We start from the raw sequence: 24263 nt of genomic DNA on the forward strand, positions 1-24263 counted from the left end.
CCTTAAACTTCCAACTGTATCTAGGTTTTTTTAATGTTCAAGGGTTGATTAAATTATTACACATTGAGTATGTGATGTTTACTAACCTGTAAGCTTCTTGCAGAAAGATTTGTAACTATAGGTATATAATGAATATGTACTTAGAATTCATATTTATTCATTTCTTCCTTGAATTAAAAGTAAAGATTTTGAGAAGCTGAAGTGTTCTAGTACTAGATAGTCATTTGTTACATCTCTGCCTATTGTTATACTTCTTACACTACAGAATAAAGCTTTGTGACTTTGTTTAGTTAAAAAAATTAAAATTTTTAATGTGTCTTCTACGGTAAACATTAAAGATTGTATTCATGTCATGAAAATAATAATCTAATTGTACTAATTTTCACTGAAGATGTCAAATGTCTAACACAGTTTTATATTTATATACCTAGATATTTGATATTGAAAACAATTTTTATAATGACCTAGGGTAAGTGAATACTCCAGTTTTGAGCTAACTTCTTAAAAGATGCATTCAGTTTGGTTATTTTTTTCTCTTATAGGTGTGAGCCATGCAATGGGAGGGAGAGGAGGAATAAATAGAGGAAATATTAATTAAGTATCCTGTAAACTGTAATAATTGTGAATAAGATTGTCCAAGCCTGTTTTAGTGTAATGGTTGTCAAGATTAAAAACCTTTTTGTATTTAAATCGGTATGCTTCTCTCAACATTCTTTATTAATAAAATGTGTTTCAGTGTCAAAATTTTTCATTTTTTTCTTCATTTTAATTAGTTGATTCTTCCTTTGCCCGTGGGTCTAAGGACAGTTGTACCAGACATTGGACAAGGTCCGCCCAGAACGAGTAGTAATGACTCTTGCTGTTCTACTTGGTTCATCGATGTTATAGTATTGATCTAAATAAAAGAGAAATCCTTTTTTAATTTAAAAGAAAACAAAACACCTGAACTAAAAATAGGGGTTTTTTTTTATTATTACACTCAAAGATAGTGTTTGTCAATTTAATATCAGAAATGTTTAGATTAATTAATTTGAATTTACAAAAAGAAAATTGCTTTCCCATACTGACCTTTCACCATCTTTCCATAAAATTAGGTTCATCTCTCCTTTTTCACGGTAAGAATTTGAGAAAAACTAAGTCTAAAAAATTATTCACTTGTTTTATCCTTTAAAAATATTTTTGACATTTATATAGGTAGAATAACTTAGATTTCTGAATTTTTCTAAGAAAAGTGCCCCAGGTAATATAATTGAATTAATAAAGGTAGTTTCTCAACTTCTTTGTGATCTTCATGACTGTGTAGTGATGCAAATCAGTAATATTTTGTGGCACAAGACCTCCTATAAATGCCACAGGCAGTAGAAGTAAAATACTGTTTTTAGTAGCAGTTTTACTCAAGTAATCTGTTTTATTATACTAGGCTTTAATCTCATGAAGGATAGTACAGAATTGAATTGTAGCACATTCAGTTGAATTGAAAATAAAGTGAAAATCTAAACTTTCTCTTTTTCAGAGCAATTAGAATAAGTATAGTTTAACTTCTTATCTTTAGTCACCATTGAACACTCGTGGTTTTGCTTTAATTATATTATTTCAGAGATTAGAGCACATCTGTAAGAACCTATGAAGATTTTACTTAATAGCTTACCTTTAGAAAAGGCATAATAATCATAGCCATCAGGTTTTCTGGTGTTGGGCAGTGCTATAGCTGAAGTAACCACATTTGGAAATCCTCTCCAGTATAAACTCATTTTAACTTCATTATGGAGGAAACCTGTAGATTTAAAGATATCAGACTGAAAAGCAATGTACTATAGGAAAGAGCAGCCATTAGGCAGAGCTGGGTTTGAATCGCAGTTTGGTGACTTAGTAGCATTACTTTGGGCGAGTTATTTAACTTAAGTGCCTTAGTTTTTGCTCTCTCTGACATGGTACAAATACCTACCTTACAGGACTCTTCTGAGGTTTACAGATTTGTATGTAATGTTCTTGGTAAGAGGTACCTGATAAGTGGTATTAATTACAATGAACAAACCTGAATAAACATTTCTTTACTCACACACACAAAGAAAGTATTGATCTGGTCCTCCACTGAGTTGGATTGATGTTTTACATCAATACGCTTTAAATTATTAGAGCTATTTAGTCACTGCATTCAATAAGCTTCATTCTGTAAGAAACTGTATTAACATCTATTTCATGTGCAAGAATTTTTAACACAGTGAGAAACATTACCTTTGTCTTGATAAGAGACTCTGATGGGTGAATAGCGAATTCTGATGGTGTGTGTTTGAGAAGGTCCTATGGCGCGTTCAAAGCGACGTCTCCTAACCTGTGTTGTTTCTCCATACACTGAATAATTGATAGCAGGCCTTCTACCAGTGCACTTTCTGACAGGTTCCTGTTTATAAATATACTGCTGAATGCCACCACCTATTATGTATTAGAAAATCACATATAATAATGAAAATTAAGCTTAATCCTCCAAAAAGGTGGAAACGAGCTTTTACAAGATAGAGGAAATGATCAAGGTCTTTCATAAAGTATGTCCTGACATTAATGACCATTAGTCCAAGGGTATTATAAAATAATTACTGAGTCCTGAAATCCTTCCTGAATGAACAAAACCAACAAATTGTATATTTGTATATTTAACTTTGTTTGAAAGTAAATGATGACACTTACATTAGGGACCCGAACATTCAAATGAAATTGTAATTTGTATGCTGAGAGCTCTAAATACTCTTTCCTGTCCTCAGTTTTTTCATTGAAAATATCTGATTCCAGCCATTAAAGATCTTTTGACAGTAAACCCAGTAATAAATGAAAATATTGAATAAAATTTCCCAGACAAATCAACTCTTAAAAGTTTTGTAATCTTGTCAATTATGTAACACATACCTCTCTTGAAAAAATACACAGATTCAGGTCTTTCCTTGTATTTAGCTATGGAGAGAGCTGCCACTATTTTTCCATTTAGTCCTCCAAATCCTTTTACAATTTGTTTGGGATACCCTGCATCTTTTATGTCATTGGTGAAACGCCAGTACTGAGAATCCTGATAATTCAACAGAGGAAATGATGTTAACAGCTTCGGAATAAAAAGGTTAGGGATTCATTCTTAGACTTAAATATAGGGAGAAAGTTTTAACTTCATTAAGTGAATAAATTAGCTTGTAATGTTACCAAGTTGTTAACTTTTCAGATTAAATTTTGATGATAGAATAGCTTAATAAAATATGGAGACCCTTCTGAAGTAGAGGTTAAGCTGATTTATGCTGTTATAATAAAGAATAGCTTGTTGCTGATTTCTCTGAAAAAATATATTTTTCTTACCTTAAAGAAGAAAGTTTTTCCTTCACAGTTGCACCTAGTAAAAACAGTATCAACGGGGGAGGGAATACCCCAAACTTCAGTAATTTTACGAGCTGGAGATGGTGGACTGAATGGACTTAGCATCCAGAAATAATGACCTAAAATTGAAAGTGATCTATCAGCCTATAAGCTGAATGAATCCCAATAAAGAAATCAAAATGAAAAAAATTTAGTTTATCGTAAGAACAGATTGAATAAATAAGCATTACATGACAAGTTTAGTCAATACCATGAGGACTAGTATAGTTAGTATTTGAACATTTCTGAGTAGAGATTTCTCAAGTCTGAAGTTCAAGCCTTTGAAATATTTTAATTTTCCAGTTTCCCTAGAAACTTCTGGCTTTGTGACTTAACAGAAAGTTACTTCTCTCTCCATTTCTTTACCTTTTATAACCAAGGAGTTATAATTCAATGACTGCCAAAATCTCTTTAGCCTCTACTGTGCTAGTCTATGATTTGTTTCTGGTCAGATTTAATTAAAATATAAGAGGACTGGACCAGCAGAAGGCACAGCAGAGAATTAACAGGAAGTAACTGCTGCTCTGTTACACTCACACACAATGTAGCACTGTAGAAAACATCGCAATCAAGATGTTACTTTCAAATAAAATAGAGCAGGTAATACAAATCCTGATATCATTTCATTTGATACGAAATCAAACTATGAACTACCTTTTCATTCTAATGGAATGAAAAATCTTAGTAGTATCTCTTCAAGTTCTTTGTTTTGTTTGTCTCTCCCAATATGTCCAATTTTGTTAATCTTATGTTTTGGTTATTACTCTCAGGTTCTCATAATACTGTGTGAGGTACGTTCATCAATCAGTTTCCCTCCAGAAAGCTTAACCCAAACTTCCACTTTTCTTTGGTTCTCCCAAATGCCAAGAACAAAATGAAGAGCAGAAGAAGAAATACGTGCATAGCTCACCTCGAAATGCAACTAGTGTTCCATTGCGCAAAGCAGTCAGCCCATCTACTGGCTTACCATTGCATAAATTAGTCTCATCTAAAACAAAAAATTAAGCCAAGATAAAAGAAAATGCGAAAAGTGTTCACATTCTTTTCAAATCCTCCCACAGTGTTGTTTTCCTCTGTTCACCCTTTCCTGAGCCTTTGAAGGGACTAGTGGGAGGTGTGTGTATTTCAAAAATGAAAAAGAAGAGAGAGATTTCATAATTGTTTTACTTAAAAGTGATCATTATTCAAAAAGTAATATATAAAAATAAGTTACGAATTGGAATAGGCCAGGTTACCCATTATCTACATGTATTAGATAATTATAGGATGTTTGATCCCAACACAAAATTCCATTTTTCAGTTCGGATTGCCTCTGAGACTTGGTTTGGTAAAGAATATTGCAGGTTTTTGCTTTGCGTTATACTCTTTTACGGATAGACTTCCACTTAAGTATTTTTGACATTCTATACACTGTGTCTGCATATAGACACAGATGCACTAAGTTCCTAGCACACTAGGTTATTACATGATTTTCCAAAGACCAAATAACCTTACTACAATTACTCCTCTGCTTACCTATGGAGAAGCTGTAAAACTCCACAAGTTAACAAGTTCAGGATTCTAGATAATGTACTTCAATAGAGTGATACTAACTTGGCATTCTGGTCCAAATAAATTTAAGTTAACATCACCAATTTTAAAACAAAGTAACTGATGCTTGTTACCTGAAAGCATGGAGTTGATGGCAATGTCTTGATTGGATCCTCTCACTAAGATATCTGTGCCTGGGATAAATATAGGAGTTAACACAGGGGGCCTGGGGATCGTGTGAGGTTTTTCTCCTGCAGCATCTCCATCCTTATTTGGATTTACTTCAACTATTTCTGAGTTAGGTGTTTGGTTGGGGCTGGTGGTAGTTTGGAGAATGGCTTTTGTGGAAGAGGTGGGGTGTAATTTGGGCACTGTTGATGTAGTCATCCTTGGGGGAGTTGGTGTAGTCTTTGGTTTTCTCCTTTTAGGTATCGTGTTTGGCTTTTTGGTAGAAGTGGGCTTTTTTGGTGCTTTGGTTGGCTTTTGGGATTTAGGAGTTGACACTTTAGGATTAGCTCTGTCTTTTGGTGCAGCTGTGGTTTCTTCGGGTTTATTCATAGTCTCTTCAGATGTAGTTGCCTTTTTTGTTGTAGTCATTACTTTGGGTGCAAGAGTTGTGGCTTGAGGAGTATTTTTGGATGATGTGGCTGATGTTACTTGTGTGGTTGTTCTTGTTTTGGAATCAGTGGTCTTTTCTTCTGTCGGAGTTGATGTAGGTACAGCGGCCATAATTCCAGGTGTCATGTGTATGTCTTTTTCTGTTGTTTTGTCTTTAGCTATTGTAGTGATTTCAGGTGTGGTCACTCCAGGAGCCTTAGTTACAGGTATAACAGGTTCTTTGGGACTGTTTTCAAGAGCCTTTGGTGTGGGTTCTTTGGGAAACTCAGGAGTTGATTCAGCAGGGTTTTTGGGAGTAGTGGGAGGCTCCATGGTGGTTGTAGTAAAGCCCTCTGAGTTGGTTGGAGCAGGTGTCTCAAGAGAAGCTGGAGTGGGCTCCTTGAGAAGTTTGGGGATGGGCTCCTTGGTGGTGGTGGGAGCAGTCTCCTTGGGGACCGTGAGTGCAGGCTCCTTGGGAATGCTGGGAGCAGGTTCTTTGGGGGCTGTGGGTGCAGGCTCCTTGGGAATGCTGGGAGCAGGTTCTTTGGGGGCTGTGGGTGCAGGCTCCTTGGGAATGCTGGGAGCAGGTTCTTTGGGGGCTGTGGGTGCAGGCTCCTTGGGAATGCTGGGAGCAGGTTCTTTGGGGGCTGTGGGTGCAGGCTCCTTGGGAATGCTGGGAGCAGGTTCTTTGGGGGCTGTGGGTGCAGGCTCCTTGGGAATGCTGGGAGCAGGTTCTTTGGGGGCTGTGGGTGCAGGCTCCTTGGGAATGCTGGGAGCAGGTTCTTTGGGGGCTGTGGGTGCAGGCTCCTTGGGAATGCTGGGAGCAGGTTCTTTGGGGGCTGTGGGTGCAGGCTCCTTGGGAATGCTGGGAGCAGGTTCTTTGGGGACTGTGGGTGCAGGCTCCTTGGGAGCAGTGGGTGCAGTCTCCTTGGGGGCGGTGGGTGCAGTCTCCTTGGGAGCGGTGGGTGCAGGCTCCTTGGGGGCGGTGGGTGCAGGCTCCTTGGGGGCGGTGGGTGCAGGCTCCTTGGGGGCGGTGGGTGCAGGCTCCTTGGGGGCGGTGGGTGTAGGCTCTGTGGGGGCCATGGGTGCAGGTTCCTTGGTGGTAATAGGAGCAGGCTTGTTGGGGGCCATGGGTGCAGGCTCCTTGGGAATGCTTGGAGCAGGTTCCTTGGGGGTTGTGGGTGCAGGTTCTTTGGGAATGCTGGGAGCAGGTTCCTTGGGGGCTGTGGGTGCAGGCTCCTTGGGAGTGGTGGGTGTAGGCTCCGTGGGGGCCATGGGTGCAGGTTCCTTGGTGGTAATAGGAGCAGGCTTGTTGGGGGCCATGGGTGCAGGCTCCTTGGGAATGCTTGGAGCAGGTTCCTTGGGGGTTGTGGGTGCAGGTTCTTTGGGAATGCTGGGAGCAGGTTCCTTGGGGGCTGTGGGTGCAGGCTCCTTGGGAGTGGTGGGTGTAGGCTCCGTGGGGGCCATGGGTGCAGGCTCCTTGGGAATGCTGGGAGCAGGTTCCTTGGGGGCTGTGGGTGCAGGCTCCTTGGGAGTGGTGGGTGCAGGCTCTGTGGGGGCCATGGGTGCAGGCTCCTTGGGAATGCTGGGAGAAGGTTCCTTGGGGGCTGTGGGTACAGGCTCCTTGGGAGTGGTGGGTGCAGGCTCCGTGGGGGCCATGGGTGCAGGTTCCTTGGGGGTGGTAGGTGCAGGCTCCTTGGGGGCCGTGGGTGCAGGTTCCTTGGTGGTAATAGGAGCAGGCTTGTTGGGGGTGGTGGGTGCAACCTCCTTGGGGGCTGTGGATGCAGGTTCCTTGGGGGTGGTAGGTGCAGGCTCCTTGGGGGCTGTGGGTGCAGGTTCCTTGGTGGTAATAGGAGCGGGCTTGTTGGGGGTGGTGGGTGCAGCCTCCTTGGGGGCAGTGGGTGTAGGCTTCTTTGGAGTGGTGAGTGCAGGCTCCGTGGGGGCTGTGGGTGCAGTTTCCTTGGTGGTAATAGGAGCGGGCTTGTTGGGGGTGGTGGGTGCAGCCTCCTTGGGGGCAGTGGGTGTAGGCTTCTTTGGAGTGGTGAGTGCAGGCTCCGTGGGGGCTGTGGGTGGAGGTTCTTTGGTGGTAGTGGATGCAGGCTCCTTAGGAGTGGTGGGAGCAGACTTCTTGGGGGTGGTGGGTGCAGGCTCCGTGGGGGCCATGGGTGCAGACTCCTTGGTAGGTGTAGGCTCTTTGGTGGTGGGTGCAGGCTCTTTGGTGGTGGGTGCAGGCTGCTTGGGGGTGGTGGGTGCAGGCTCTTTGGTGGTGGGTGCAGGCTTCTTGGGGGTGGTGGGTACAGGCTCTTTGGTGGTGGGTGCAGGCTTCTTGGGGGTGGTGGGTGCAGGCTCTTTGGTGGTGGGTGCAGGCTTCTTGGGGGTGGTGGGTGCAGGCTCTTTGGTGGTGGGTGCAGGCTTCTTGGGGGTGGTGGGTGCAGGCTCTTTGGTGGTGGGTGCAGGCTTCTTGGGGGTGGTGGGTGCAGGCTCTTTGGTGGTGGGTGCAGGCTTCTTGGGGGTGGTGGGTGCAGGCTCTTTGGTGGTGGGTGCAGGCTTCTTGGGGGTGGTGGGTGTAGGCTCTTTGGTCGTGGGTGCAGGCTTCTTGGGAGTGGTGGGTGCAGGCTCTTTGGTGGTGGGTGCAGGCTTCTTGGGGGTAGTGGGAACAGGTTTCTTGGTGGTGGTGGGAGCAGAAGATTTGGTTGTAGTTTCAGCTTTTGGTGTAGATGTAGTAGGAGCTTTGGATGTCGGTTTAAAATCTTTAGCAGGTGTTTTCTCTGCACTTTTTTTCTCTTTAGGTGAAGTAGTCTTCTCTTTTTCTCTATTTGAAGTCTGTTTATTCGTTATAGAAGTCTCTTTAGTTTCAACTGCTGTCTCCTCACTGGTTGTTGAAGATGTCTCTTTGGGTGTATCAGAAGTAGGTGGAAGACTGGGTTTTGGATTTGTCGGTTTGACTGTTGTAACCTTGGGAGACGTGGTAGCTTTATTGCGTTGGGTGGTAGGAATGTCAGGAGTCGGGGTGAGCTTGACGTCACCATTGTCCAGTCCACTTCCATCTTCATCTACAACTGGTGGTTCAGGGTTAGGTTTCTTTTTAGGAGTTTTTTCCTTCTTGTTATCTTTTACTAGAAAAAAAATATGCACATTTTTTACTTTTGAATAGTTTTCCATAGTGACCTAAAGAGCTCGTCCTTACCAGCTAGCTGTGTTGATAGCTGATCAAACTGCTTTATCTGTAGGCAAATTGCTAACCTGTAATTCATTAATTTGTTGTAAAATGGGAAATGATTAACTCATCTGATTGGGCTATTTTAGGGAATTGATGAGAAGGGATGAAAAAGCACAAGTAAAAGTCTATACTATTAATGTATAGAAACAAGTGGCAACTTTGAAATTACCAACATGATCAACTACACGAATTCATCTCTTTATATTAATGTTCTTTGCCTCTCACTTCCTCCACTCCTTTTACTTCACACTGTTGAGTGCTGCACTCTTCCTTCTGGAAACCTAGTTCCAACATCTTCAAGATTAACTGTACCAATTGGCCTCGGAAGCCTCTACAACTACACCTCAGGAATCTGTTCCAGTCACTCCAGCGGTGCCTACTAATCTGTTTCCATACACACAGCTGTTAGCTCTTCCCTTTCCTCTGCCCACCTAAACTCAGCAGCCCAGGGGATACAGAGAGGGGATTAGGATGCCATGGCAGCCAAAGACCTTGTTGAACAGGATTTCTCCTAGCAGCTACCCAAAGAGCACATCAAGAGCTCATCCCTGAGATGCGTTCCATTTAACAAACATGTATTGCACTTGCATTGTATGCAAGACTCTGGATGATTCAAAGACTATTTGGCTATTCTGCCAGAGTAAAGGCTTCAGGGGAAATAACAACCACCCAGGAAATAGAGTTCTTTGAAACCCCAGTATCCAAAATTCAGTATTTCCTGGAGAAAGAGAATGTATTTTAGAATTTCAGGAAATTAAAAAAAAAAAAAAGAACAAAAGGAATCTTTTTTTAGGAGGTAATAGCCTACTCCGTGGGACAGTCTCTACTACAAAAAAAAAAAAATCAGCCAGATATGACATAATTTATTAGAAAAATAATAAAAAAGATCTGTAAAACGTGGATAATATTGCCTTTCCCAGAGATGTGTATGAGATTTTAATGGATTAACGTTTTAAAACACTTAAAGCAGCATATAAATGTGTGCAAAATAAAATAAGGAAAAATAAAAGGGAAAGCAAAAACCACAAGGAATACAGAGGAAGAAGGAGAAGAAAGGAAAATGATATCAGGTAGACAGGAATGAAAATCAAAAACCATAAATAATCATCTCCGGTGCCATCCTGTGTTTCCAGAGCTGCTGCTATAGCATCTTCTTATCCTTGGTTTTAAGAGTGCTTTCTTAGCTGCTCTGCACTAGTTTCCTATAGGAAGTTCTCATTAGTATCTTCTAAGATAATTTTCACAAATTATTTTTACAAATCTATACATGCCCCAAGTATTGAAATGTCCTCAAACCATTCTACCAACACGCATTGCTTTTAGAGAATTATTTTTAATATGGCATTGATATAGTCTTTGATCTTTATCAATGCTCAAACCTTTGGGTTTCTTCTTTAATTCTTTATTAGCAGCTGAATTTTTGGAAGACTTGACTTTCCGAATAGTTGAAGAGGAAGAGGAAGAGGAGGAAGAAGACTCTTGATTTTCAGAAACAGAATGTTCTATAAATCAAATAAAAAGGTTGATCACACCAACTGCAATTGAAAGCAAAAAACGCCAGTCCAAATACAATGAGAAATGTTGTTGACTGCTCTGCAAATGTCCGTGTTCTGCTTTTTTAATTTATCAGTAATATGATCAACTGCTCTTTAAATTTGTCAGTTAAAAGCCAGGTAGCTAAGCTTATCACAGATACCAGCAATATATATTACTTTCTCTCAAATTCCCCATGTCTCACAGAATCTAATTATTCTGCAGAAGATCTGGGCTTTTTTTTCCCAATGAGATTTGTCTTCTGATTACTGTAACCTACACCCATGCTGGGTTCAGTTGTAAGAAAAATAAATATCTGAGGGTTTATAATGTGGCTTAAACTTTGACTTAAAACACACTTTTTTAAAAAGTGTAATAAGCCTTTCATGACTCATATGATTCCCTTTTTCTATGAAGAGTCTTTTAAAAGTAGTTTACCTACAGCTTAGTCCATCTCAAAACCTTTTATTACATCTGTCATCTTCCTACCTTCTGTTATTTCCTCTGATTCTATAACTTTCTTAGTCTTCTTCTTGTTTGGTGATTTGGGTGAACGTTTGGTTGTTGATTTGATGGTTTGAGATGCTCCTGGAGCTGGAGGTACAGTCTTTGAAGATGGTGATGGGGGATTATGCACTGAGGCCAAGCGAGACAAGTCAGTTAACATCTTGTTGACATTCATCAGCAACTCTTAACTGTAAAAGGCATGGATGCATCTGGCTTCAAGAATAGAGGCTGGTGAAAACCAGTGTAGGCAGGCCCTTAGCCTAACACTAATTACCGCAAAGTGATTAATTCTGAGGAGCATTGCTATAAAATATAAACCTGAATTCCAGCCCTAGCCCTGCAAGTCTCTACCCTTGTGACCTTGGGCAAATGAACTAACCCTTCTTGAGTTTTGTTTTCAGATCTGCATATTGAGATATTTATTCTAGATGATTTCTGAAGGTGTTTCTCTGCCTAAAAAATACCTGACTCTAGGGGCACCTGGGTGATTCAGTCAGTTGAGCGTCCGACTCTTGATTTCAGCTCAGGGCATGATCCCAGGGTCATAGGATCGAGCCCTGCATCAGGCTCCACGCTAAGCATAGAGCCTGCTTAAGATTCTCCCAATCTTTCTCGCTCTCTCTCTCCTAAAACAAAAAACAAACAAACAAACAAAAAAAACCCTCAACTCAACTCCATACCTTATGCCAATCTTCTATGATGGTAAAAATAATTACTGCATGTGAATGACAGGTATGTGTGCTCTCACAAAGAGAAATATAATAAGTACATTTGTCCTGTTTTCATATTCATTTAAATAAAATGATGCCAATCCACCTTTCTTCTTTCTAATTACAAAAGCTGTACATGAATATTTAGCCTTGTAAACAGTTCACACCTTCACATTATGCTTTTCTCGAAATGTGTTGCCCTTCCCCAAGTTAAACAACTGTTAATGGTTTGGTGTGTATCTTTGAAACCTTTTCTCACCCGTCCTCCTACCTTTTCTGTGTCTAGAAGACAAGACAAGGGACGTGTTTTGATCAATAGGAACCAGAAGAAAAGGAGAGGGACTTCTAGAGGATAAGAAAGCGGAGGACAATGAGATGCTCTGGGTAGAGGGAATTGTGATAAATCCTGCTGCTCTGACCAAACATCCCAGAAACCCCTGCCCATGCAGTCTCTGTGAGCTGACCACCCCACACCTTCCTCTGTCTTCCCCCAAACAGCTCAGTTCTGCCATGTACTAGCTCATAATCAACAACCTCTTGGACTGTTTTCTCACCCACATTTTTTCAGCTCTTGAAACACTATGATTTTGAAATGTATAGATGCCTACCAGCCGTGTCTATAGCAATCCCGAAACAACTAAGAGGTGTGTCGTAAGATGGTTCAGTTGTTATTTGTAAAAAATGAAGTATTGAAGCTCTGGGTGGTTCCATTATTTTCACTTGAGACCCTGACTATCTTTGTGAATTCTGTAAATGAAGCATGACCTTCATCAAATTTGTTGTTGTTGAGTCCTACTTAAACCTCAAGTAATCTGACCCAGCACCCGGTAGCATGGTCTTTAACACGTTCTTTCAATGCTTCATCACTCTCTACCCAACCTTCCTTCCCACTCATCTTCCATCCAAAATAAATTCTTTTTTGTTTCACAGCCAAAACCATTATCAGGGCAATGAATAAATATGTATCCTTCATCATGGGTCCTTCTGAAAGCTGCAGGAACTCCACACTCAGTTTTTGATTATGAGGGTGTTGTCTCCATTATTTTTGGACTGCTTTCCAATGAAAACATTGAACAGTTAAGAAATATCCCTCAACTATGCTGATAAACAGTTTTTTACCCTATTTCTCCACTGTTCAAAAGAAGCAGGACGTACAGTCTTGTTTAAATAGAATAAGATTATGCAAGCAATGCTTATTTTCACTTTTACCTTCACAAATATCATTGTTTCAACAAAGTATAATTTAAGAATAAACATTTGGTAAAGAAAAGAATTCATTATTTAAGTCTTTTTAAACTGTTTTGGAAAATCTGAAGTTTTATTATACTCTCAGATTAGTTCTCCAGGACCTATAACCAGAGAGGAGGATTTTAAAATGGAGCAATATCCCTTTTTATTGACTCTGTCACACACAGGGATTTAGATAGAGATGGCCATGGGCTCCAGAGATGAGAAGGGACATACAACAGACGGTTGACAACTTCTCGGTAGGTTTGCCTATAACTTCAGTGTCTTTAATCAAACTCCTAAATTTACTACTTTAGAGAAGCTGTGTCATTCTGTCCTTCAATATACACTCAAAAACTCTGAAGCCAAAAGCACAGCTAACTCAAAGGACTGCTGACTTTGTGGGGTCAGCACCATTAGGGTGAAACAAGAAATCCTGGAATGAGCTGGTTACTGTTAATTGCACCTGAAATTGAACCACACCTGAGGAAAAAGTATGTGCACTCAGCCCCTATTCTCTCTATTCCTCAACCAGCGATCTCTGGAGCTCCTGGAGACTGGCAGAACCAGGCAGTGCTGTTGGAAGAGGCTTTCCTTCATCAATTCATCTTGGTGAAGCAAAATTAATATGAAATGGCTTGTGCTAGTAAAATCAAGTCCTTGGGTGGAGTGCGTATTGGACATTATCAGCAAAGCTAAGGTAGGTGCATAGATCGGGCTGTACTGAGAGGCGCTGACTGATACCACGATGCTTACCTTTTCCACAAAAATTCTCATAATCGGAACAGCACTTGCCATACTTCTTACATTCCGAGTCACAGTCGCACTCCCTCCCTCTTGCAAAGGACTCGAAGCAGCGGCCTTTACAGGAAAGCTCTATCCAGAGCAAAACAAAACATAGATTACTGATTATGCAGCCACACCCATGTACTGATAGCCATTTCCCACCTTATAGCTGCCTAGAGTTCCAAAAGTACATTTCTGAGTCTTTTATTTGAAATTTGGAAAATACACGGTTTTCTAAGTGGAGAAGTCAGGAAGGAAATATGGTGCCTCAGGGAAGCTTCTCTTGCCTTTCAAGACTCTAAGAGACACCCCAGTGCTGAGTCATTTCACATACGGACAATGGAAAAGTGGGAACCCTTCATATGAAATCCCCCCATCCTCTCCATATCACACCACTGCTTTGTAATAGATGCTCATTAAGTGAATGGTCAGATCCTACAATATTCCAAAGAGCTGGCATAATATAGATGGGTCACTGTTTAGGCTCAGAAATCATTTATAACACAGAGACTTTTATTATGATGAACTGGGCAACATGTGGCGTTGAAAGATTTCAGCCTAATCCCGTGGCATAGATTATACTTGCTCATTTCAAAATAAGCTTTGGTTAGAGACACAATAACTTTACCAAAGCCTGTTTGAAATTATCACCTTCAACGACACATAATTGTACAGCAGTATATTTATCAACTTCACATACAAATTCTGAAGTAAACATAACTTTGAACCACTTTTAATGATAATTTTCATAAATTGGATATGAAATGCCCGTGTTAACAAAATGATCTAAAAATGCGTTCAGGTGAAATACCACCCATCATTTAAAATTCCGACCCTTTGGGTTTTAACTGAAATTCCTCATAAGACACTAATGCTTCGTACTTAAAGTGACTTTTTTCAGACAATTTAGAAACATGTTTATATCAAACAAACAGTAGATAAGATTATTTTATATCCATGGATTCTTTTGATGAAGCTATGGAAGAACCCCATCACTAAGCAGTTATATCTCTGATTGGTAAGTGAATAGTACTCATTACTATTTACTTGATGACTCCTGAGTCACAGCATTCTCTATTTCAAACAAGATATTTTACTTGGACTAGTCAATAACCTTGTGCACCTGTCAGAGTTCCAGGCTCCCCTCCTTTTCCCTCCCCCAAGAGTCACGAGCTTTGACACCATCCTTAGGTACAGCACGCTGCAACATTTATGCAAGGAAGGGAAAGGCATTTAAGCAAAAAGAAGCGCAGTAGTATGGAAACAGCACTGGAAGGGGCTGCAAGGGGACTCACAGAACAGTGCTGCTTGGCAGGGGAGACACTAGCTGTCAGGACTTACCCACAGTGCAGACTTTCTTGAAATCAGGGCAGCACTCCATGTAGTGTTGACAGTTATAATCACAGTTGCAGGTGGCATCTCTAGAATACCCTTCCCCACATCTCCCTGCACAGCTTGGTAAATCTAAAATTATACAATACTAGGGTAAACATGGCCAAACCACTTTACAGAAAGGAAGGGGTCTAATGAGGAGGACAAAGCCATTTGGTCAGGGAGACTTTTATCAATTGGAAAAGGTTGGGGATGATGGTTAGCAATGGGTCCAGGTGATCTTTGCCTGATCTCTGATGTGACCTTGATCATGCCACTTCATTCTTCACCAGACTGAGAAGATAAATACACTTTTGAAAATGAGGCAAAGGTAATGGCTTTGCATAAAGAGGGTGATATTCCGGCAGTAGTGGGGTTGGGGAGTTGTGGTGCGGAGAGCGGCCACAGCTCAACTGAGGCTGCAGCTAAAATGATGGCTAGGTGACATTTATTGAGCATCTCTGTATCTCTGTGCTGGACACTCAGTCATATGTTATCTCTAATGTTTATGACAATGTTACCAGGAGGGTATTAGTAGCCCCTTTTGAGAGATAAGGCAGCTGAAACACAGAGATTTTAGTAACTAGCTCAAGAATACCTGGTTAGTTAATGGTTCCAGGATATATGTATTACAGATAAATTGTGTTACCTATAATACCTATAATAAATATGTGTTACCTATAAATTATTCATACTGACCTCTTTCACTCTCCGAAGTGTCCTGATTTGGATAACAAGTTACATGGTCACCTAGAACTTGAACTCTGATATATCTGATTCTAAAGCCAACACTATTCCCACCCAATCACATTGCCTCTCATCCCTCATGTTGAGTTTAAAACAAGCTGGTTAGGCCAGCAAAAACTTCCCTAGGCTTCCTCCTCTTTTTACTGGTGAGGATAACCGGTTCTTTAAATGTTGAGGAAGTGAGATGTTTACAACCACAGATACAGAGAAGACAAAATAAATAACTGTTCAAATAGCATCTGGGCATGAATATAAAGGTCAGAGTTATTCTGGGTGAAAAAAACAACAATATGAACAAAAGCATAGCTATCCTCAAATATATTTCTGAAAGTCATTTGGAAAACACCTTCCTGAGAGATAAAACCACAGAAATGTAACAATCGAATCCGTCTCTGGAATAGAAATTGGCAGGTGCAATGTCCTAAATCCATAGAGGGACGTTGAAACACACTGAAAAAATCTCAAAATAATGAGTCTGGGAAACTGAAAGTCTTCACATGCAAAGAAAATAGTAGATATTAGGACAACTTCCACAACCTTTTGCGTACATATGTGCACAATACATACAAAAACGCATATATAGTGTATGTATATAAATACATATATTATATATAAAGGAAAAAGAGAATGAGAAATTGAGAAGGCGAGAAAAGCAGACAACACAACATTAAAATCTATTCTTTCCTAATTAGCAGATTTCTGAATGAAGAAATCAATTATCTTTATAGGAAAAGTTTATTTTCATAGACTAAGTGATTGTCCTACTTTTACCACTGTTAATTTTAAAGATAATTTTACATTCATTCATTTAAAGGAGAGTAAAACCATTTTGGAGAACAATTGATCTTATTCCAGAGGAAAGGTAGATTAGGAAATGCTCTCAGTGTTGTGAGCCTTGTAATGCTATCGTAAGACAGCAGAGGAGTCTAAAGATAGTGTAGAGGCCATGATTCCTTATTAAACGTTCACATGTGCTTCCATGTGTTTTTCCATCTTATCTTAGTGATTCGGAAACTATGTCCATGTCAGGAGATTATCTCTCATGCTTAGATTTATGGGAATTTTAACTATTTTCCTGGAAATGCCTATTTTATAAATGCAATTTCACCATAACAAGCATGCACCTTGATTTTTCTTCTCTCAGGTTTTGCTTATCAAAGAAAAACAAGGATATGAAAATCCGATGTTCAGTATTATTGCCATTAATCAACTTTGATCGCATGCTAGAGACATTTGCTAAGGTGATTGCACTGGATATATCTTAACATTCTCTAAATGTCAATGACAAGAACTGTTCATCCAGGACAGTTTTTAGAGTACTGTGAATAGTTCAATATTATAATATAAGATGACATTCACACAAGTAGAGTCCATTCCTGGATGAATAGTTCTTGTAAGAAACAGAGCACTTTCAAGATTAATCCAAGGCCATTTGAAACATTGTCAATGCTCACTGTACCACGGTGCCTAGTTCTACAGATCCTGAAAGAAGCTAGCAATAATTTATTTGATGTAAAATACTCATTAAATTTACTGGAAACATGTGAGCAAAAATTACATGCCCTTTAAACGTCATTCTTTTCAGTTCATCTGATGATACTGTATCACAATAGCACAGTTTTATCATGTGTCCGTGGTTTCTTTTTTAGCTTTTGGAGTCACCGCAAAAATGAGTACAAAAATTAGTCTATAGAAAAGCTCCAAACTTGAAAGGTTTCATAAGACATGAGCAAAAGTAAGAATTCCAAAATGCTTAGAAATGTTGCATACGCTTTTACATAATTTTAAAACTATACTATACATTAAATTTAAACAAATGTACGTTTTCAGAAATCTGTTTCTTTTGTGGTCATAATAGTCGAAACAGAATGATTAGCAACAGTTGTTAAATAAGTCTTTTTGGTGGTTAAGCTACCTTGAGAAGAAACTTGCTGAATCAAGAAAACAGAAAGCAGCAGCAAGTACATGGGAAGTATTTTCCACTCCATGTCTGTTTCCAGGTACCGAGACCTCACTGAAAAGAAAAGAAAAGCATCAGAAAACTGCTCTTTAATCTCACCACTAATTTATGCCCATGTTACTTACGGTGTTTCGGTAACTTTTAAAATGTGGGTTAATGATAAAACCATCCCACTCTTGAAACAAGACTTTTAAAGATAAAGAGCTTTAATTCTACTGTAAATATTTCACCATCTTATGCAGAAGAAATCATGAGTCACCATCTCAATCATGTTATGGTCCATGTTAATACTTTAGAATTCTCCCAAATGAAAAACAGCCCTATCTCAAACTCCATTTAAATTATAGTATATACTTACAGTGCAAGGTTGAAATCCCAGCTTACAGGGAAAAAATAACCAGCTTCAGCAAAATTCAATTTAACAAACACAGGAGTGATCATTCCAACTTTCCCTTAACTCTCCATATAAATTTGTAAGCTTCCAACAGGTGTATTGTGTAGCTGTGATCCTTTTCAAAACTTTCCTACTCCTGTCCTTAAAAACTGTTCTCAAACTTCTTTAATAAAGCATAGCCCTATTGAATTGAAAACACATTTAATTCCACGAAGCGAGTTAACTTTGACACTTACCCGTAAATGCAATAGTGAGTTTTTCCAATGTTCTGGAAGTCTTATATATCAGTGCAAATATATTGGGATGAACCAATTAGTCCAAAGGTTAGACAGAATCAACAGTGACAACACTATGAAATCAAACTTTCCTCATTTGTTGGAAGAGGGCCCAGACAACTAGACTTAGGCAACATCTGGAAAACACTTCCATTAAGAAAAATGACTACTACAAAATAAATTTAGGATTATTGGCCAAAACACACTTCTAATTTCTGAGTGAAGTGAACAAATTGTTCTGAGATGGTAAATAGCTCTGGCAACATCTGACTAGTGTATCAAAGCAGCAGCTTCAAAATAGTCAAGTGTGGGTATCACTTCTTCCTCCACCCCCCCCACCAGTTAAGTCCAGCAAAGAGTGATTTTGAAATTTATCTACTGTTAGATTGTGGTCCAACTTTTCTTAACTTATGCTATTAAATCAAATGTACATTTCCTTTCTTGAGTATTTTCATTTTCACCGAGCACAGAAAATAGGCTCTTAATTGCCTCAAGGTGGATGGTCTGCAAGGGTGGATTTTCTAGCTTCCCTTACCATGTAAAAACCTTCTTCAAAACTGTAGCATAACAGACTCTTAAATACAGAGAACAAACTGAGGGTTGGTGGGTGGGGTAGGGGGGATAGGGAAAAATGGGTGATGGGCATCGAGGAGGGCATTTGTTGGGATGAGCACTGGGTGTGGAATGTAAGCGATGAATCACGGGAATCTACCCCCCAAACCAAGAGCACACTGTATACACTGTATGTTAGCTAACTTGACAATAAATTATATTAAAAACAAAACAAAACAAAAAACACCGTAGCTATCTCCCTTCGCCCCTTTATTTAAGCACAGCAGCATTTGGGAAAAGGTCTTTTAAATTATTAATTTAGATTCCTTACCACAGAAAATGTGAACCATCATCTTGTGAAGCTAAGTCAGCTCCACTCAAGGTCTTACCTCAGTTTGATATGAAATGTTCCTGTTAAAATCCTATCTAGCTACATAAGGCTGAGCTTGTGTCTTCGTACCTCCCTGAAACTGGCCCAGATTAACCCCAACCACATCAAGAATCATAGTCAACAAATGTACTACCTTTCACTGCAATAATCTGTTCATTTGTCTCCTTCCCAACCACCCCCCCCACCCCCTACAATCTCACTCCCACAGACTGCGGTTTCCCGAAGGACAACCAACGCCCGTGCCTTACCTCTGTTGCCAACACGTAGTCCAGTGCTTCACTGAGGTTGTGTGTTTAACACGAGCTCATGGAACCAAACTGTTGTATTCTGCTGTGTGCTAGGTACATGTAAACTAGCTGGGGACTGCATTGAAGCAACACAAGATGCTTTTGAGTTAAATATAATCCTCCACATTTTACGAATAAAATGAAGACCACAAAGAAAAATCTGTGACCCATGGAGGATACATAAGGAGTAGAAGCCAGAGCCAAGATCTGAACCCGTGTCTCTTCATTTAAATTCCCTCTTGCTTCTACTGTAATCAGCCCCTTTGGATCAACGCCATCACTCCGTACTTAATCATAGCACTAACATTTACTCCTTCATTTGTAGAGGTGGGTTTATGAGATTGTGACCTTTATTAAGACAGGGGTTATAAGCATCCCTTTGGTTCCCACAATGCTTATTCTGGGCTAAACACATAATATAAAAAGATAATTTAGAGACTATCAGTTCACCTCTAAGTAATCTCCTTCCTCTGGGAATTACCTCTCCATCTGTAGGGATATTTCCCTTTTAGCCACTTTCACACATGTGATTTTGCCACAGCAACTATAGCTGGTAGGATGAGGGGAAGAAACCTGAAATAAATTGGGCCAATATGGTTTCCTATCCTGGAAATTTGGAACTGTAATTCAGAGATGACAAGTCTGTCCATGTAGGCCTGTAATATGTAAACTTCTGTCCATGGGCTAAAGAAGCAGAAAAAATCCTTATGGATCAAGAGGTGCAAATGAGAGAGCTCTGATAGCTTTCTAGTCTTGGTCATTCCTTGTTCCTGACTCCCACATGCCTCCTTGTTTGTATCTTTATGGCAGACTCCCCCTCTGGGGCTGAAGCTGGCTAAAGATACTTTCTGCTCCTTAAAATCACTAATCATTACAGAGTGGATGTATAAAAGATCCTGTTGGCTGGAACTGAACCAAATTCTCTGCTTAGCTTTACTGAGGTCAAGAGGGTAAAGGAGCTAGAAGCTTTGTAACTTTTTCAAGTCAGACCTTGTTAGTTTCAAGTCAGACCAAGTCAGTTCCCTTGTTAGTTGTTCAAAATTCTGGGAATACCAAGAATATTAGACATACATATACACACAGACACATATTCTTAAAACAAATATAGATTGCTTTCTGATTATTGCATTTTAGAGTTATCTATTTTACCACTTTTCTTCTTTGGACAAATCTTACAATGATGCAAATGACATTCTTAAAATGATTAAAAAATCCGCTCTCGTAACACTTGCTCTGAAGTCCAGGTTCTATTCTAAAGTTGGAAAACTGACAAAGCAAAACACACACACACACACACACACACACACACACACACACACACGTGACCAATAATAACTTTAAACATATCCATTAATGCATTCTCATTTTCATCAAATATACTTTGTCTGCATAATGAAGTATGGAAAAGAATGAAATCCTTCATTAAATGTCAAGTTCATGAAGTTCAACTTATAAATACCTGATTTGCATAATTCTATGGGTAGTGAGACTATTTGGGTAAGTAAAGTTTGCCTTTAAGCCACGGAAGCATTTTAATTTTGTCTACTAAATATAGCTTTATCATGTAGACTAAATGCATCATTTTGTGACTATTGGGCCATTTAACCTTCCTTATTGATCACACAGCAATCATTCCATTAGGTGATAGGTACCCTTGTTGAGATCTCTTTTCTCATTAAAGGTATTTTTTCAATGGTCACCTAAATCTCATTTAATTGGGATGAAAATTATCCTAGGATTGGTTTTTAGTAGGGGGAGATGGGGAGAGGAGAGTGAAGAGAGATGGGGAGGATGTAAATAATACTGGGGCTGATATTCATCTTCTAGAGACGACCTTCACACAGTTCCTCCTCACAAGCGTCAATTTCTGTGGTTGGCAGCAACACAGTGATGCCTTCAGAGAACACTCAAATGTGCTTAGGGATATTTGCTCTGCATTAAATTATCCCAGACTGTGCTTTCTCCTTGGTGTGCTGTCTCCATCCCTGCCATTAGTCGTCACTTTGCCCTGTAACCACTGTGTCTGTACCTAGTGGCTTCTCTCCATCTTTCCACATCTTTGATGTGCTTCATTTTCTTCCAGCAGCAGCCTAGGAAAAATTGAAGCATGCCAGGGGAAAACCACAGATGCAGTCTTGCTCTTTATTGCCCTCATTTTGCTCACAATGCTGTTAGAGCACTCTAGAAGTGGAATAACTCCTCTCCTCTCATGGGGAACAGTGACCAGGATTTGGGGACTACCTCTGTATGTTCTGTTCATGGCATTTTCACATACTGGAAAGGGCTGTGGCTTTTTCTCTGAATGTTGATCCAAAGTCTGACCATTAGGTAAGAAAAGTATTATTGCATTTGCTTTGGAAGGGTGTGGCAGTCGCATAATTGCTCCCCACCTTTTGTACCTTTTTCTAGCTGCCCAGCGAGACATTATATTGCCCAGCTTCCTCTTCAGTAATGTGTGGTCAGATGACAGCATTTCCTCCTACAAAATGTGAATAGAAGAGATATGCACAGCTTCCACTCTACTTTCCCAACAGAAAATCACTTCATCTGGACTTCCTGTTTTCCTCTGTTCTTGCAGAAGGGAGGGCAGGCTTCAGAGACCAGCCTTCATCATGCAGACAAGGATGGCAGCCTGGGAATAGCACCGTTTATGGAACTCACAGGCACTCCCTTTCTCTGGACTAGTCAAGAGAGTTGTATAAAAGCAAATAAAACTTCATTTTATTTGGACAGCTCTAATTTGGGGTCTTTTCATTACAGCAACTTAGATATTACCTTAACATAGAAATCTTAGGAAATTCCCAACTATTTAAAAAATTTTTTAATGTTTATTTATTTTTGAGACAGAGACAGAAAATGAGCAGGGGAGGGGTAGAGAGCGAGGGAGACACAGAATCCAAAGCAGGCTCCAGGCTGTCAGCACAGAGCCTGACGTGGGGCTCTAACTCGAACTTGTCAACCACGAAATCATGACCTTAGCCGAAGTCAGATGTTCAACCAACTGAACCACCAGGCGCCCCTGAAATTCCCAACCATTTAAAGGGCTGTATTCTAAAATTTGATTTCTATTCTGTACAGCAATGTAACGAATGAACTCTTGGTAATAAACCATTGACATTGGAAAGGGAGAAGTAAACTATTTTCACTCATAGATGACATAATTATGTATGTAGAAAATCCTAAGGAATCTGCAAAAAACTGTAAAAACTAATGAATTGAGCAAAATCACAAGATCAATAACAAAATCCATGTTGAGGCCTTTAATCCATGAACTGAGATGTGCTGCCTCTTTTGAATGTCTAAGAATAAGAGTTAATTTATTTATTTAGTCATACAATTCTTTTGGTGAGCAAAAAGTGCTCACTATATGCCAGCTCTAGTATGAATTGCTGGAGATACATGTATGTGCAAGAAAGAGCCTCTGGTCTCTAAGAGTTTTTGCTCTGGGAGTCAGACATTTAAATCAATAGTTCAAATCATATGTGGAAAAGAGGAAGCAATGTGGTGAACCACTGAAATTGGGCTTTGGCATCAGTCAGACCATTGTTCAAATCTTAGCCTCAAGATTTTCTACCTTATCCAATTCTCTTGACTTATCTAGTCCTCAGTTTCCTTACCTGCAGAGTGGGAGCAGTAATTCCCACTATTATTTGGCATTGCAGAGATGCATCAGAGATGAGAGCGAATTATGTTGAATAATAGTGACATGTGCTCAATAAATTGTAGGTATTATGATTATGGTATGGTTACCATTCAAGAACTGTAGACAAACTGCTATGGAACCCTGGATGAGGAAGTGCCAGCTGCACTCAAGGAATTCTTCACAGAAGGTTGATGGCATGTAATCTGGGATCTGAAGTCTCCTACAGCCAGTAACAGGGGCAATAAGACAAAGACCGTGATAGTTGGCAAAACGATATAGCTCCTCCTTTTCATTCTTCTTGCCTATTTTGTTTTTTAGCCCTGGAAAATCTGACTTCTTTTTGCATGGAACTGAAGTGTAGAAGACAGAAAATGACCTTATAATCATTCTAATACAGGCTTTTTCTAGCAGACCATTTTAGCGACCTAATAATAATAGGAAATGTGTTGACCACTTACATGGCACATGTGTATGAAGTTCATTGAGCCTCACACGTGATTTTATGAGATACTTATTAGTATTAAACCCATTTTACCTTTGGGACAGTAACTTGCTTAAGAACACAAAACTAGGGGCGCCTGGGTGGCTCAGTTGGTTAAGCATCCGACTTCAGCTCAGGTCATGATCTCGGGTCCATGGGTTCAAGCCCCGTGTCGGGCTCTATGCTGCCAGTTCAGAGCCTGGACCCCGCTTCAGATTCTGTGTCTCCCCCTCTCTCTGCCCCTCCCCTGCTCATGCTCTGTCTCTCTCTGTCTCAAAAAAATAAATAAAAGCATTAAAAAAAATTAAAAAAAAAAAGAATACAAAACTAGACAGCCAATAGATGGTAAAGTAAGTATTTTAACCCAGGCTTGTCTACAAAGCCCATGATTTTAACCAGTTCCATGACCCATGTGCTATAATATGCAGGGTTAATAAGTATTTTCTTTGTGCTCCTATGTAACTATATTTGTATTTCTCAATGGGATTTCACACTTAATATCCATCTTTCTCACTAGGTCAGAAACTTCTTAAGGTTCCAGAATGCTTATATCTTATTCATTTTGTAGCCCCCCCCCTTTTTTTTAATAGCTGGCATAGGTTCTTTTTGTACATCATCGGTATTGATATTCTGCGCATTCGAATCAACGTTAAGTTTAC

The 24263-nt window shown here is 39.8% G+C and overlaps 2 protein-coding genes across 6 annotated transcripts in view; one reads left to right on the forward strand and one right to left on the reverse strand.

Moving 5' to 3' along the window:
• TPR (translocated promoter region, nuclear basket protein) overlaps positions 1-22172 on the forward strand; it is an 85279-nt gene extending 63107 nt beyond the window's left edge. For 3 of the 4 annotated variants that reach the window (XM_042976759.1, XM_042976758.1, XM_042976761.1), the window contains 2 exons: positions 13253-13417; positions 21890-22172. In XM_042976759.1, the coding sequence (XP_042832693.1) occupies positions 13253-13344 (92 nt within the window). In that variant the 3' untranslated portion in view covers positions 13345-13417; positions 21890-22172. Of the gene's footprint in view, positions 1-542; positions 691-13252; positions 13418-21889 lie in introns of those variants that run through there. The other variant, XM_042976760.1, reaches the window with a different exon arrangement.
• On the reverse strand, positions 675-18509 carry PRG4 (proteoglycan 4). Of its 2 annotated transcripts, XM_042976763.1 has the most exons (13): positions 17537-18509; positions 14845-14967; positions 13474-13593; positions 10763-10909; positions 10120-10242; positions 7750-8636; positions 5058-7404; positions 4304-4381; positions 3337-3473; positions 2902-3058; positions 2236-2433; positions 1649-1774; positions 675-895 (listed from the first exon to the last, which is right to left on the reverse strand). In XM_042976763.1, the coding sequence occupies exons 1-13, from the start codon at positions 17607-17609 to the stop codon at positions 798-800; spliced, it is 4614 nt and encodes a 1537-aa protein (XP_042832697.1). In that variant the 5' UTR covers positions 17610-18509; the 3' UTR covers positions 675-797. The 2 variants fall into 2 exon arrangements, with proteins under 2 accessions (XP_042832697.1, XP_042832698.1); XM_042976764.1 differs by lacking the exons at positions 10120-10242; positions 10763-10909.
• Positions 22173-24263: the final 2091 nt, after the last annotated feature.

Source organism: Panthera tigris, chromosome F3 (assembly GCF_018350195.1).
Source record: "Panthera tigris isolate Pti1 chromosome F3, P.tigris_Pti1_mat1.1, whole genome shotgun sequence".
In the NCBI taxonomy this organism is placed as follows: Eukaryota; Metazoa; Chordata; class Mammalia; order Carnivora; family Felidae; genus Panthera; species Panthera tigris.

Bases quoted from the DNA above. Each gene is read 5' to 3' on its own strand.
- PRG4 (XM_042976763.1), bottom strand. From the start codon at position 17,609: ATGGAGTGGAAAATACTTCCCATGTACTTGCTGCTGCTTTCTGTTTTC. The intron at 13,594-14,844 runs GTAAGTCCTGAC...TGCTCTGGATAG, and splicing joins CAAGAAAGTCTGCACTGTGG to AGCTTTCCTGTAAAGGCCGC. The intron at 896-1,648 runs GTAAGCTATTAA...TCTTTTATTTAG, and splicing joins TTATTATGCCTTTTCTAAAG to ATCAATACTATAACATCGAT.